At 37.9% G+C, this 16,618-nt stretch overlaps 1 protein-coding gene across 10 annotated transcripts in view; it reads left to right on the forward strand.

Annotated features, from left to right (window-relative positions):
* The window catches only part of CTBP1 (C-terminal binding protein 1), a 251,580-nt gene that overhangs the window by 193,622 nt on the left and 41,340 nt on the right, over nt 1-16,618 (forward strand). For 2 of the 10 annotated variants that reach the window (XM_056340858.1, XM_056340839.1), the window contains exon 2: nt 14,018-14,234. The exons of 6 other annotated variants lie outside the window; for them this stretch is intronic. In XM_056340858.1, the coding sequence (XP_056196833.1) occupies nt 14,228-14,234 (7 nt within the window). In that variant the 5' untranslated portion in view covers nt 14,018-14,227. Of the gene's footprint in view, nt 1-12,472; nt 12,562-14,017; nt 14,235-16,618 lie in introns of those variants that run through there. 2 more of the 10 variants (XM_056340849.1, XM_056340822.1) reach the window with 2 other exon arrangements.

The raw sequence follows: 16,618 nt of genomic DNA on the forward strand, positions 1-16,618 counted from the left end.
AATGATTTTTTTTTTATTTGATTATTGTTCTCCTGTTTATATTTAAATTAACATGGAATCTTCTGCTCTGTTACCATTTAGGATCTTGCCCAAGGCAGTGCTGTGTGAAAAATCAATGCGGCTGGGCATTTCATAACGCTGATTTCATACATGGTGGTGAAACAATGTAGTGACTACAGTACTAACGTTCAGAAGCTTCCGAAAAGTTGACAGGTGTGTGTAGAACAGTAGAGTCTCTTTGATGATAGATGAAGAGGTGAAGGAGCTGAATTGACCTCTCATCTTACTCAGGTTTGCCACCCCTGGTCCTTCCAAAACATACCAGAAATAAACTCAGGGAAGCGTGGAGCCAGGTGTGCAGGTACTGTCTGCTCTGTGGCTGGCTTGACAGCTTTCAGTTGCTACTGCTGTTTTGAGTAGGGGTAACTTCTATAATAATAAAGATCTTTAGAAATTTATTAAAACAAATTTTTCCTTGTCAGCATTCATATCTTTGTGCTATCAGAGTTGCTGAACAGTTTACATACTGCGAAGGTTATTGTGAAGTACATAACTTTGCCTATAGTGTTTTATCAGTTAGGAATCTTCAGTGTGTCTTAAGCATATGTGTAGATTTTTTTAATATTTTTTTTTTGAGGAACCCAGACAGGACTTTAGTATCTGTACAGCCAGTCTCAAAGTAACAGTCTATACATGAAAAACCGTGCAGAAATCCTGGCGTCTTCACCCAGATGAATTGCCATTTTTCAGCTTCTACAAAAACTACAGCGATGCTGGGTCAGTTAGCTGTGGACAGCCTTAGGTAAAAGTTGGGGAAAGGTAGTCAGAAACATAAAGAACTTCAGGGACGCTAAATGTTTACAGTTTTCTGTGGCTGTGATATAAACAATGAAAAATAACCTTGGTGATTCAAGAGCTTTTCAGTTTAGGTCTTTTCTACCAGATTTTAATTTTTTTTTTTTTTTTTTTCCTTTAAATGGCAAAGCTTTTCCTAGAAAATGCATGGGGTTTTATTACCAATGCTTGTTAAAAAGGGCAGCAAGTAACTGTCACATCTAAAAATTAAATTCATAGTGAATTCTGATTTGACAGAGGAAGAAAGTCTGGTGAAACCCATAATCTTTCATGCTATCTGGGTAAGCTGGAACATGGCCATATAATTAATTACTCCCTTTCATCCGCTGATTTCACTGAGGTTCCTACAGAAACTGAAGCTAGTAAATGAACCTAAAAGTTATTTTATGTAAACTTTGCATTTTTCCATACAGTGTCTAGGCCTGTTGTCACATGATTTGTATGTTCACGGAAGTATGAAGTCGGTAGGTATGTGTACAAGCACTTGTAACTTTCTGTTCTCTGTTCATGCAGAAAACCAGTAAAATTTAAATACACCAAAATGCGTTAATGGTGGGATTCTTCCAGTTCTGTGACCATAATTTTTCATCCTTTTTAGACTTCTAATGATTTAATACCTTTTTAAGAACTAAATAGGAACAGTGCTTTGCCTCCTTACTTGATATAATACAGACATATCAAGAAACAGAATTCTGTTGTCCTCTCTTCAGTTTGTATTCATTTAGAACGCAAGTTTTGATGGACCTTTTAGTTGGAAGTTATTTATTTCTCTAGGTTTTAAAGAAACAAATACTCAAACTGATGATTTTATTGCATGTAAATGTCAGTATCTTGGAACCTGCAATGTTTAGATCTGTAGCATTCTTTTGTATTCAATATTTCTAAGCTTCCTTGCTTAAAATAAGTCTTGTTTTTTCCATGTGCAAGTGCATACATGTGTGGACCACGTATATCATGATTTTATGTATGAACTTCAAAACTTATTTTTTGCTGTAGTGCAGAAAGTGGTAGCATTTTTTTATCAGTTGTGAAGTCACTCATACATGTACAAAATTTCAATTATGTCAGATATGTGTGTGCACATTATGTGAGCCGCTTGTGTGCAGATGTATCTGCTCATTTCTAATGCACTTGATTTTGCAACTAACACTTAAATAGCGGACTGCCTTACTCTGCAAGCAGCTCTGCAGACTGATTGCACAAGTACAAGTCAGCGTCAATAAGGAACGAAGCTAGACCTTCTTAGATAAAGACAAAAAATAAAATCTTAAGAGATGGTGTGCACTGAATGGTAACTTGTGCTTTTATGTCTACCAACTGTGAAACCTCCCTAAGAATTGCTACTATTGTATTGTTCCCTCCTTAATAGAGGTGTTCTGTATCCTGTTTTTCTTGTTGACTAGAGAATGATAGCTTTTAGAAGTATTGTAATGATGAAGTGCCATTAGCTGTACACCATTCACATCTTAAATTGCATCTTCTGTTGTGTTCTTTGCTATTCTTGTAAAATAGTTGGGTATGGTCAGGATCTTGATTTCCAGCACTTCTGCTTTCTTCTTTATTTTCTTGTTTTGTAAGTTACTCATTTTTTGTTGAATTATATGCATTTCTGTGATCAGTTGGCATGGAAACGTGGCTCCTTTATAGGCCAGTTGCTTTTAGTGTTAATTTGCAGGTACTTGTTTTTGAATGTGAAAATGGAAGCCATTTGTGTGCTTCATCATTCCCCATCATTAATACTTGCATGCTTTCCAATGCAACATAAATTATCTTTCCTTCTGTCTTAGAGGGAAAATGTACTTTTTTTGAAGAGGAAAAGAACTCCAAACACTGCTGCATCATGTACACTGTATTAAGAAAGTACTTTGTATGAAAATTATTTTTAGACATGTAACTCTTAACCCAAGAGAATCAGTGAAACAAAAGACTAACACCAAATGTTAGTTTAAGCCCAGGAAGTATGTAATAGTTTTCAATAATGCAAAGTCACACCACTCAGTTTCTTTCTTTATTAATGTATTTCTTGTTGATAGTCTTCCTATTTTTATTTGAAGAGTGCCCTGTTTTCTTGTGGGGGTTTGCTGAAATTCACTTGGAAAAGGTTGATTTTCTTTGATCAGTACTGATGAAAGCGGGGGAATACTTTCACTGATATTTTGTGACTTTTAGTGGACTCTGCAGTTTTTGAAATACCTCAATACTGGCAAAAGTGAACTTGTAGGCTTTTCTATAATTACTGCAGCAGTGTGGTACAATGGTATGCTGTAGTGGCTGCTGCTTAGAGAAAAACAATAGCACTATCACACATCTTCGTCGTGAAGACTATCAGTATTACTCTTTGTTCACATGTATAGAAATCTGAAAGTCTCAGAATACATACTCTTTTAAGTATAGATAACTAAATAGCTAATTTAAGACCTGCTGACAAGCAGGTGCAGACTGTCTGCTTTGGGTGCAGTTGCTTTCAAGTTTTTTTAAGGTGAGATTTAGTCTCATTCCAGTTTCTAATAGCTACAGACCATTGTCTGAAGAGCTTCACACAGATTGGGTATGCAGAATAAAAATAAGATTTGAATTAATTTACTTTTGGCTCATACTTCTCCATCCTGTTCCAGGCTTCAAACATTTTGTTGCACTAACCATTTCATAGGGAGCATGCAAAACCAAACACGTTTAATTGATGCTGCTCCTAACTCGATTTAAATTATTTGATAAACAGTCAGTTCATCTGGCCTGTTTGGTTGTGTTGCTGTACTGCTTTTTCTGTATTCCCTAAGTTAAAGTATGCGCAGTTCAATTTAAAAAGCGTAAGTCTATGCAGGATTTGACAAATTTCAGTGGAAGAGCTACAGATCTGCAGATTAGGAATACATTGTTCATGCCACTAGTCCTGTTTCATGAATTTCATGGTATTACTCAGCAACCATATGGCTCACTACTTCTGCACAGTTAAAAAAAAATATTCAGAAAACAAACCAAACAAAACCCTACAGGTGTAAACCCTATGTTTTTACATGTAATATATTCTTTAAATAATTTCTGTGGAAAAAGTAGTTGTTTGCTGCATACCAGAACTGTTCCGAGCCTTCTTGTAGTTACTTGCAGGTGATTTTCTCAGAGGTTGAGAGAGTTTAGTACAGAAGATGAGGGCTTTTTATTTTGCTTTCAGCAGTTTACAGATCAGATTTTCACCAACCGTGACACAGCTGTGAAAAGAAGTTAGGCCGTGCTGCTTCCTGTGTGACAGTGTCTCATCATCCACACAGAATAAAACCATTTCTCCTCTCCCCACCTCCCCACCTGCCCCCTTCCCCTCCATTCTCTCATAAACAAATGGGTTGGTTAACAGAGAAGAGTGAAAAATAAATGGGTCCCACCTTTTTATCATCTCCGTGTACTTGTCCTAGGAACTGGAGAAAAGATGCCCTTCTGTTCTAAACTGCTTCCCCCCCCCCCCCCCCTCCTTCCCTAAGTGTCTAACCACTCCTGGGCCAGGAAGGGCAGCAGTGAGAACCACACTGGGGGGACAGCCCCCCCCCCCCCCCCCCCCCCCCCCGCTATTAATTGCTTTAATCCTCATACTGAATTGCAACTTCTCTGTCTTAGATTGATTTCTTCTTTCATGTTCTCTCTGGAACTAAACTTCTTTCTACATATTTTTAATTCCTTAACCAAATTGTTGTTTGTTGTTGGTGTCCTGCAGCACTCGTGATTCATTAGTTCTGACTGATGGTAAATGTAAGTTCAGGCAGCACTTGCCAGTTTTGTTCTGTGATGAGGTGGCCCCCAAAATTCAGGACAAAGCAAGTAAGTTAAGTGTACTTGCTGTTGCATGATCCCTGCCCTCCTACCGTGTTGGAAGAGAGCATCTTTCTCAAATTCATTTATCCACAGGTTGGGTACAGTATTTGTGGAAATCAAAGGCTTCCTTTCTATTGAGAAGCTCTCCCATATTCTGCTGTGGGTGCTTGCCAGACCTCCCAGAGAATTAAGCTACTAATTGCATTGTCCTTCAAATATTGTGGACATAAAAGTTTAACTATCTTTATATGCAGTAGTTAACATGCTTTAAGGAACGTATAGTCCTGCTTAAGGTAAGTATTTTACTGAAGCATTCTGGCAAGTACCTATAGAACACATATGAAAAGAAATTTCTCAAAACGCAGACAGGTGTCAGAGTGTCACTAGAAGATGTTTATATCCTTAAAGGAGAAAAATTGCTAGAACTTTTATTAGCTGTGCATTTTTCAGTAACTCCATTCACTTTGCAAGTCATTTGGTTGCTTGTGATAGGTTGTGATAGGCACAGTTGTCTGCAAGGTAATAATGCAATAAAAAATGTCTTAGTGATATTTTGTTAAGAAGTTGATAATTTGCAGTGTGCTGCAGTATATTTGTAGTCGCTAGCATTCAAAACTCAGGAATAAGTTTTCAGATGAAAATGCTGGTGGGAAGCTTGGATGCTGTCAGTATTCTTGACTTCTGAGCAGCAGCTCAGACAAGCCCCCAAGGGTGGTATTTCACAATGTATTGTGGTGGTGTAGGCTTTGTAAGAATAACGCCTATAAATTAATTTTCCAAAAATGTGAGAACATGCAGGTGGAGGTGCCGCCTAAAGTGTCTAGCTCTTTGACCAGCACCAGCTTATTCACTATTTGTGTGTATAATCTGGTTTACAGTTCAGACCTAATAAATGAACCTCATCTGGGCTACTCGTGGATGTAGAATTTTCACTACAGAGACTTACTTTCCGGATTTCATCTGCTATTCTCAGTTCTTTCTTTTGTAACTGGGATGACAATCCTGACCCAGGAGGGGCAGAAAGAATGAAAAGATTGATCTGAAGAAAATACTTTCAAAAGCTACAATTTCCTCTGAAATAACAGTTGTGCTATTCAAGTACCTAATAAGCAAAAAGAGAGTGGTAGTAAGGAAAGTCAGGGAGCAGAAGTAATCACTTGTGGTTTTTTACTTTTGCAGCAATCAGCCTGCACTGATTTGGTTTGCTTTAGGTCCAGGAAAATAGGGGGAATAATGTGTTATGAAGACCTGTTGCTCTGTTGTTTCTTGATCTCGAGAGCAAGGATTAGCTTCAGGTTCTCCCATGATATTCTGGAAAACAGTCATAATGCTTTCTTGGTTTCTGGGAATTATCTGATAGCAGTTGTCTTGTACTGGGCAAGCACTAGGCTGTCATTCCCTCCCATTTTTTCAGAAATTACAGCCAGCAGGAAAGAGTTGTACTTGTTTTCCAGTATCTTTCTCTGTGCTGTGTCCATTTCTGAACAATGGAACGACTTTCAAGATCTGCTTTGAGTTCAGTTGCATAAAGTCGGTGATCCTTTGATTATCTTTGGATTATAAAATTCCAAATCATTTAAGTGTTTCCTGTGACTGTCAGCTTTTAGAAATAGAATGCTCCTGCCTGCCTTTCAGCACGCTGCTGTTTATCCTGCTGCTGACATCCCTCCTATTTATAACTTCAGAAAATGTAGAAAAAACTATGGAGTAAGGTTTCTTACTTTGTAAATTCTTTATTGCATCTAATATATTGGTCTGGTTTCCATTCAAATTGCTTCTCAATCTGTTGTCAATCTATATTTTATTTTGAAAGGAAGTTGCTGGGGTCCGGTTTTCCTAACTGTCCGTTTTTCACAAACTATAATGCTGCAGAAGTCTAAGGCTGTCACTGTGAGAGGGGGAGATGACATTTATGTGACGCACATATGTGCTGTGGGCAGATTTTGTAAATGTCTCTGCCTGCAGATTGGGGGACACAGGAGCTGTAACAAGTTTATTTTTTTTTTAAGCTAAAGCATACATGGAAAAGGCTAGAAGAAAATTACAAACTGACATCTTAACTTCATTTACTGGGAAATGGAATAGTGAATTAATTTTCCAAAATACAGTGCTTGATCAAACTGAGAATATATGGCTGGAGAGAGAACCTGTTCAGAAATCTTCCCTGTGCTAAGAATGAAGGGTAGCCTTTTGCCTTAAGCTTTTTTAACTCTTAATAATGGAATCAAGAATTCCTTTTCTAATGCTTGCTTGCAACTGATGGTTTTAGCACTGATAAATGTTTTATGCCATTTACAGATAGAACATTATTTGTGCCCTGAAAAACTTACAATTATCTGCAGGCAAAGCATTTTTATGTATGTGAATAGACCCTTTTCAAGCTGAAAATAGTTAAATTGCAGAGACTAAAAGAAACACTAGAAAGCCCAGTGAAAAAATGCAAATATGGGTCATTTTTAAACACTTCTGACTTTTCACCAGTTCAGTGGAAACAACTTAAAGTGTTCAAAAAACCTTCTCTAAACCCCTTTAGTATGTGGTATGTGTGGGAAGAAGAATTTTGCTTCTCTCATCAAGTCATGGGAATAACTCCCAATTTTAACTCTGTTTTTCAGTACAGCTTTAACTGTGATATTGGGACCAGAACCTTTGTAACTGAAACCCAAAACTGTACTTGCAGAAAAGCTCAGTAGAACAGCTCTCTTACATCATACGCTTTTATTTTATCATGTTACATTTAATCATAATATTATAAACCCAGCTTTTGCCTTAAACTCCCTGTTTTATTTGGCACTTTGACTGTTGTTACTGGCCTGTTCTCAGTGAGCTTGTCATTTTTATACATCCTGTTTGCTTACCTTCAAAATGAACATCTTTTCAGAAAATCCTCTTCATTTAAGCTTGGTTCGGCTGCAGAGCCTGGATGGGAGGTGCAGGACTTTGATTTCACTATGCTCCAGACTTTCTCGTTTTCTCATTTCTACAACAAAACTGTTCTCTGGTTGATGATGATTACAAACTATTTTCTTAATATTGACAGAGAACAGCAGAGGTCAGTGGCTGTGGGAGGAACCGAAAAGGGGGAGAGAGAAAAAAGCTTTAAGGAGCCCTTTGCACTGGTTCAGTGTTAGTCAGAGTTGCTTTGATTTTCAGAAGAACATAACAGACTGTAATTCAAGAAGTTGTTTATTATCCTCGTTTACCAGAAACTTTAATTCTGTGTTGAACTGACCCTTTTAAATTAATGCTGGTCTTAAGTCTGGGCTGTATGCATATTTTAAAGTGGCTTAGCTGTATATCTTAGAGGAAGTTTCTAACTCTCCTCCCTTCTTCCCATCCCTAAACAGGAGAGTCATAATTTTTTCACTATAAGGATTGCTGACACATATAGCAGTGTGATGTTCAGCTGAGAGAGGATGGTGAATCACGTTAGAGGCTTTCCCAAAATGGTGGTGATGATAATAAAAAAAGTTAAGAAGTTATGAAGAAAATTGAGAGGTCTGTGTTCAGTATGGAAAATACTTCTATACTGTTATTTTTGGTGTCATTTGAGTGTGTTCTGCTGATCTCAAAAAAAAAAATAAAAATTAAACTTTGTGAAACTAATTTGATTATCCAAGGCCCCACACTTGCTTATCTTTAGACTTTTTGATAAGGAAAATAAGCAGTGCCCCAGGTAATAGTTTAACGTTCTTGGGTCAAAGTACAGGTGTGCTGTTAGAGAAATTACTTTCAGTGTTTGGGATCAGAATAAAAGAAGCCTTTGATGTTGGCTCTGCTCGGGTTATTGCTTGCTTTCTCTGAGACAGCATCCTGTATGACATCTAAAATATGAGAAAAGAAGCAGAGTAGCCATTAGAAAAGGCTACAATCAGAAATTATATTCTGTAATAATCTTTTGTCTTTAAAACATAATGTGAAATTAATACTCCAAAAGCGGTTGTACTGAGAATGCTGAAAAGTGGTATTTTTTTCCCAAAGCATACTTACATCTCGGGCCATGGTTTAAAACAAAAGAAAAAAACCCGCCAAACTTACTTGGTGGAATCAAATAACTTGCTGTAGGAGAAACATTTCTGGAGGAGAGAAAACGAATTACTGTTTTCTTCTCTTTTTTTCCGTCATAGCTCAAATACATAATATTCTACAGGCAAATCAAGAGTTGTTCCTTGAGGGTATTACATTTTAAATTAACGTTATGTGACTGTTCAGCTTTTATCAAAATCACAGCTGAGATTCCAGTTCTGATAACGTGATTTAAGAAAGAAAAAGCAATGCTTGCATGCTTCTTTATATTGAATACATGGGTAAAAGGGTGAGGATAAGGGCCACTGATGTACTTCATGTGGTAGTGCAGCCGTTTAACCAACACCTTTTAGACTTGTGTTCCGTATCCTAAGTATTGTCTGCAAAATCTCCATGACTGCTTCCTTTGTGGAAAGTGTTTTAGTAAGTCTTGGCATGATCTATATTATTACTGGAATGGCTTGGGGAGTTAATCATTCCGCTCCTATTACAATTGTTGAAGCAGATTGTTTTTCCAGTTCCTGTCAGCAGGAGTTTTCTGGCTTGCTTTTTTTTTTTTTAAGTCACACCCATGAATGTATACATTTTATGGGCTGAACTATAAGTTCAGTTGTATTTTAAGCTAGAGCTTGGGTATGTGTTAGGGTAGGCGCCCCTCCCAGTTACCATTGTCAGCCTACTTCGTGGTCACTGTCCTGGGAGATGAAAGTGGATATATACCCTCATACTTACCAAGCATTTGGTGCATTGTGGGAACATCTTTGATGCAGACTTGATTTCTGCATTCAGTTCTCTAGTTTTAGAGATAAACCCGTCAGTAACTGGGAAATCCATGTCCATAGTTATGAGCAAATGTGGCTGCTGGAGTTGTTGTAATTCTCAAGTTTTTTGATTCTTAATTTGTAGGTACTGTCCTGAGCGTCACTACTGCAATTCCTGTATGTTCTGAAGTAGTTTGTGGCTTTTGCCACAGCATGCATGGGCAGTGGCATTTCACAGTCACCATAAAATTGGTGGGATAAGTAACAAAAGTTGGCAGCCGTAGCCAGGATTTCTCTGAAGCTGGGATTAATGGGAGTGTACTCAGCTAGGGCAGTTCCACCATCACTGAGTTATTTATCGCTCCCTTATTACTTAATAAAGCTAAAAATACTTGAAACAGTGAAGTATTTACTGTGGACAGACACTGAAATGCTGCGTATCCAGGGAAAGTTCAGTCCTTTAAAATGTTTTGCCTTTCTTGGGAGTTTGCTTTAATGTATCTGTTATTTGAAAACAGCGCTCCTGTAATGTTTTTTGTGTATGTTTTATTGCTGATATGCTTTCTCATTTTAGTACTTGATGTAGTTGTTACTGAATATTGCCATTTGGCTTGCTTTTTAAATGGTGATAGACAAAACATTTTACAGTAATGCATTACCCTATTACTGCTTGTTTATTTGACATTAAATAGGTGTGATTCATATTGTTTTCAGTTTTATTTTGAAAAGTATTGGTTAAGATTAGGTATATCGTTATAGTATGCTCTGAATATGTAATTTGAGTAATATTTTGACAGATGTGAAATACCTCCAGTTTTCATGTGGATGTTTGAAGTACATGTGTAGTAATAGAAAATGTTGCCAGATGATTTCGTTTCCCCTTAACAGAACTTTATTTCTGATCACAGGCTTTCAAGATGTGCCTTGTGGGACCTTTGTTTTTTGTATCCTGACAAGCATTTAGGATTTTGTATGCATACTGACAGATGTTAGACAAATAACAGCAAAATTACTGGATGTTTAACAAAGACTGGTTAGGGATCACTGTTTAAAAAACACAGCAGAACCCCATATTCTTGCGGTTACCAGACTAATATCTGGGAATGGCAAGTTTACTTGCTATGTGAATATGGTAATGAGGACTGGTGGCTGTCTGGTTCCAGTAACAGCAGGGAAATACGTGGTTTTCTAAATGGAAGTCATTGGCTTGTTTAGTTTCAGTTGTACCAAAAGGGAAAGTCCTAAGACAGTTGTCTCAAAATTCCCTGTGTTGAGGCCTTTGTGCTGTATGCTGTAGCAATTGCTTGCATACCCAGGCTCCTTCTTCACAGGTGGGAAAATAATGATGTGATGTGTGCATGAATCTAAGTACCATGGGAGTCTGTGGACCAGGGTGGTAATTACATGGTAGTGGTGTTGGTTATGTATTTTGTGTAAGGGAATGAGCTGTGAATGTCCTGGAGAGCGGCTGGGTGTATTTCAATCCTTGCAATTAGCGAGAGGATATAAGTGGGTGTGACTGCTCTGCACATCATTGGCTCCGCACAGCACCGGAAACCACTTTTATTTTTCTTGGTCTCTTGCAAGTTAAAAAGAAAAGAAGGAAGATGACTTGTTTTTACTGAGTTTGAGTAAATAAAAAGCATAGACTGCAACAGTATATGTATCAGCTGTGTGCTTCCAGTGAAGTTTCAGTGTGCTTAGCATTAACCTCTGAGCCCTGTTTTCAATAGAGCCTGATTTCAGTTGAGACTGCACATATGCTTTATGCTTAGTTTTCTGTTGTACGTGTATTGTGAGTCCAGATCTTGTTCTTTTGAAAATCAATTTGGGATTGTTCCTACAACTTTAAATAAAAATTGCAGCAGGTTCCTAAAATCTTAGGAAGAAGCATAGTTAGAAATACTAAATGGGAAAAGAAAGAAATTAAATTTAATCTGCGAAGTAATTCAGACTTCCAGCGGTAGCTCTCATGTTTCTGTATGTGCCCTTTGTTGGCATTCTGTATTTAAAAATACTCTTCCATCTGCCCCCCCTCCCCAGTCCCACATCCCAAGTCATGGGATATTGCATCCTCCTCATGTTGAAGGTGGTGGTAAAAGGTGTTGGCTCTGATTCTGGTGGAATCAGGAGATTTTTGCGTTGCCTATTCAGCATCTAAATATGCTGAATATCAAAATACTTAAGGCTGCTAAGCACTCTTTTTTTTTTTTTTCTTTTTTTTTTTTTTTTCTTCCCCTTGAATCCATGTTACTGATCCGTGTACCTGCATTGTATTTTAAAGTTTGTTTCTACTTGATTGCTTTTAGGGTTCTGCTCTACCTTGAAGCTAAATGTTGCTTGAGGTCATGGTGCACAAAAAGAAAGACGCTACCAAAAGAAAGTCCAAAATTTAAAAATGCACGATGTGTCAGGAACCCTCAAATACGGCATTTCTAGGAATTTTAATAGTGCATATTGGCAAATCTAATTCATAACAGTTTCTGTGTTCATGTTATGAGTGGGGTATTTTTAATTTGACATCCTGTTCTTTACTTGAATTAATATTAGCGTTTATTTCTAAAAAAACATGTAAATTTTCTTGAGAGCTTACGTTAAATAAGTGACAGCTCTGACCGAATTTACAGCTTAGGTGAGAATATAAAGTAAAACTAAATGCCACGGGGGATTAGTCTCATTTTACATGTGCAAAATTGTAAATTAGTTGAATGTCCATCCTGTCATTTTTGGATGTTGTTTTTTAAATATTGATTAGATTTTTTCAGTAGCTTGCATTTTGTTAAAAACTTAAATCACTTTGATGTTTTGCAGTGCATAAAGGAAGTTTTATACAACAAATTCTTTTAAAAGGACATTGTCGAGGGAGTTTTTCTGCTTATTTAATCTTTGCACTTGTAAGAATCCCCAGAAACGTGAAAATGAAAACTCTCCTTTGCCAGGCTGCTGTCCTCCATTTCATGTGCCTATTGGTTTGTCATTATAGGGTTACTGATAAGTGTTGTGCTTTTTGGCATTGATGTATTTTTCAGAAAAAAGAATTGAAGCATTTGTTTTGAAAAAAGAAAAACACATTTAAAGAATTACATGGACTTTGCAAACAGATTTAAGAAAATGAAAGGTAGGTCAAATTTTGGGCCTACAAACCTGACAGTGTCCTGTACTTTTAACATGTATGCTTTATTTGAGACGTTCCTGATCCTAATGATGTTTTATTAATCAGTGGCATAAAAATGTGGAAATGACATCATTAATCATCATTAATCATAATAGCTTACCTTGTTGCATTTTGGTATGTGTCCTGATGTCAGCAACTGGTGACAGCCTACTTTGAGATCTCTGTTGTTTGTGCAGTGTGACCATTTCTGTTACTGTCTGTTCGTAACATAAAAGGTTGTTTTACGATGGCTTTGAAATGCATTATAACACCTAGAGTATGTCAGAGAGAGTTTCCTTACCCTCCAGTTCTGAGTATGCCTGATGGTGCTGGCTTCACCTCTCCCCTCTTGGAGCTTAGCACACAAAGACATACCTTTGTTTTGGGAGTGACAGGAGCTGCAGGTAGGATTTGGGAGAGGGGAGGAAAGTAGCCCACTTAGCTAGCTGGTTTTTCTTTCCAGTTTAAAAAACTACATTACGTGCTAAGGTTGGTCTGATCATTTGTAAGTCCCCTATGCTACCGAGGTATGGAGTAATTCATAACCTCCCCTGTTTTGGTTATAAAGCTGGATGATAAATTCATTAATCTTCTTGTTTGTGAGACCCACAGTCAGTTGAAATGCTTGTGCATGGGGCTGGCATCCTGTCAGGTTCTGCAGCTGAAAACTGCTTTTTCAAATTCCAAGATTTTTTTCCATAGAAGCTGGACTAATAATAACGTTTTGATACTAGATCAGCTAGTCCAAATTGCAGCCCTGAAAAGCCACTCTTCTGTTGGCCAGACGGTGAATAGCTGCTGCATACAGACAACTGCTCTGTCTGTCCGTGCTTATACCTGGTATTATTTTAGAAAAATTCCAGCAGTCACTGGCACAGTAGTTGTTACTGGGGCAAAAGCTTCACCAGCAGATTATTTCTATATTGGGGGTGGGTGGGAGGGGAACCCCAGGCTAATAGCTGGATTAGACCTGTTGGAAATGTTTTTGTCTTAAATACATTTAGATAACCTTAAGGGCCTGACTTATACCCAAGCAAACCAGCAAGTTCAGAGTTAAGGCTTCTCACTCCATCTCTGGTACTCACTGGAGCGCTTGGCTCTCCAGCACGGGTGGTATTGGAGATCACAGGCTATCCTCAGATCCCTGCTCACCTAGGCAAAGCGTTTGCTGCCTCAGTGGTGCCGACTGTTCCAGGTATGTCTGTTTACAATACACCTGCTGTCCTGCTCAAGGTTCCGCTGGTTTCCCTGGTATGTTAACGGCTGGTGGCAGCACAGCAGGTGTGGTGGAAAAGCCAGCAGTGAAAGGGGGAAGGGTGCAGATGCAGTGAGAAGCTTTAACTTTGAGTTTCCTGGCTTCTGTGAGCACAAGTCAGACCCTTAATGTTGTTTTAATGTATTGTTTGTGTTTAATTTTTAGTAAAAATTTGAACACCATCCAGGCTACAGAGGTTGCAGTGGATAAGAAGTTTAAAAGCTTTGGTTCAAGATTACAGGAGGCTGCAAGAAAAATTAAAGACATGGAAATGAGGATGGAATGACAGGCTGCTATTTTGCCTCAGAATACTGAAGATTGTAAAGCATTGAGAAATCGAATTCATGACCCTGGAAATCAAGCTCAGATTAAGAAATGTCAGGTTGGTAGGGGTTCCTGAAAGTCTCAAGTTAGGATAAACCGAGATTCTTTTCCCGTAACGAAGGTTCTAGGATGTGGGGGTGGATGGTATAATTTATGTTATCTGTGTTATATGAAATGCTGTACTAATACTTAAATAAGCCAGCTAAGTGAAATTATGTTTTTTTTAATTAGTTTCAAATTTGTGGTGTTGAACGTCACTTTTGAACAGTTTACAGTTATTTCTTTCTGGCACCAAGTTGCATGATTTACTGTTAATGCAGGCATGGAAAATACTGCTCTTAAATACACATTGCTTTATCCTGCCACTCGAAGGGTCTGCTGCAAAGCCAAACACATGGTGCAGTATGACATTTCTAGATAAGAAATGGGCAGAAAGTATCTATAGTGGAAGAAGTATTTTTTTGTTCAAAGGGTTCTGATTCATAGTGAAACTGTGACTTTCCAAATGTAAACTTTAAATAGTGGCTGCCGCTGTGATTAAGTTACTGTAAGTTTACTTAAGTGTTGAGTTATTGTCTGCGATTCAGTGATACGGTATTTAGGCAGAAAGGTTGTGCAACAGGAAGTCTATGCTGAAGTTCAGAAAGGATTTTGGCAAGCAAAGGTTGGTAGGGTTTTTGTGGTCAAGGTCACTGGATGTATTTGAGTTCTGGGGACTCTAAAAGTCTGAGTTTCTCTCAGGGAGGGTTTATCCTTTTAGTTATTTTTCTGGCTTTTGTTTCTATGCTTTAGGGTTTGGTCTGGTTGGTATGCCACTTGGCACCGATATGGACAAGTAACTTGGTTGAAATCGATAGATACACTGGTGTGAGGGGACAGCCAGCCTACACCTTTATGTATATAGAGAAATCATTATTTTAAAGGGTTGTGTTTTGTGATGCTATATTTCATAATTTTCTGAGATAGCTCTAGTCAGAAAAGCATTTCTTAGAATTGACAGTTTTTCATCTCATCTTCTGTTATCTGTTTGGACTATATGCACTGTTATGTTGACAGAGGTGCTTTAGTTATATGTAACTGAGGGAATCATCTGTGCCATATTTTCCTCATTCATCTTCAGCAACTTCAGTAACAAAGTTCAGTTTTCTTTTTTTATTTTAGTTAACATTCAGACTTGTCGTTGAAATCTTGGCTTTGCTGGACCAACAATTGAGATGATGGCCATAACATTTCAGTTGCAAAATAAGCATAGGTTTCTGTGCAGTATGAATAGGACTTGCAATGTCATTTTTACATTTTCTTTCAAGACATAATTGCATTTTAATAATGCTACTACATGTTCATGTTTCTTCCAAAATAGCGTAAGTCTGTAACATGCTTTATTTTAGTGTGTTTCTAAGTAAATGTAATGTGGGGGTTTATAATTAAGTTCCCATTAAAGGATAGTAATTATTCTCTGGCAAACTATGTAGTTTTGAATTGTGTATTCATGTAGCATTTCTGTCCTGAACCACATTTAGTGTGTGGTTTATTTAGTAAAAATGACTACGAAGGTTATGTGGCCATTTCCGATTCAAACAGGTAACAATGGTAGGTTAACAAGATGCACAATTAAAAAATAGATATATTTAAAAGGCTTTCATTTAATGTTGGTGGCTGGATATTACTGGAAGAGTCTGTGTACCAGAAGTATTTGTTAGCATGTCTGTCACTGTAGACTATGACAGTAGAGGTTAGGAATTAGTGGTTTTACAACAGAGAATAGTTTCGTGGGTGTTGTACCCCTGGAGAACTTCAGTGAATACTTTTCACACCTGAATGCCTGTCTGCTATGGTGAGAGTACTGCAGAGTCAGGTTATTGGCATCATCAGTTGTTGGGAGATGCTGGTACTAGAACAGAAAGGAGCCAAATGTAATGACTGTTGTTCGGTCTCCCTCAAGTATAAAAACTGCTTGAATAGGTAAAGAACTTAAATGCCAGATTGTAGTCGGGCTGGCCTATCATCCTGACTTGGTTAGGGCTGGACAATTGGGACTATGAGGGTAACAATCTCCTTAGCTGTACTCCTTCAGCCCCAGACCTGAGCTTGGCCCCAGTGGGGAAGTAGTATGCTGTTTCTGTTGACTTGTGGAAATCTCTTTTCCCAGCAGCTGTTTTTCTTCACCAGGTACCTTGTACAGCTGGGATTCTACTGATTTTCTATCCACTTAAAATGCAGATGATGGTCTTTCAGGGCTTGCTTTTTGACACAGGCTGGGACTTAAGACGCAGGGATTGCTTGTAGAAGGTTGCTGGGGAACCTCAGTCTTTTGCATTAATTTTGGACTAACTTGTATTATTAAGCCATAAGCAATGTTTTTAAATTCACACTGCACCAAAAATACGTTGTTGAAATTTGCATGCAAGAAATGTCTAGCCTGCTTCACTGTGCAGTCTTTAA

This window comes from Falco biarmicus, chromosome 1 (assembly GCF_023638135.1).
Source record: "Falco biarmicus isolate bFalBia1 chromosome 1, bFalBia1.pri, whole genome shotgun sequence".
Classification (NCBI taxonomy): Eukaryota; Metazoa; Chordata; class Aves; order Falconiformes; family Falconidae; genus Falco; species Falco biarmicus.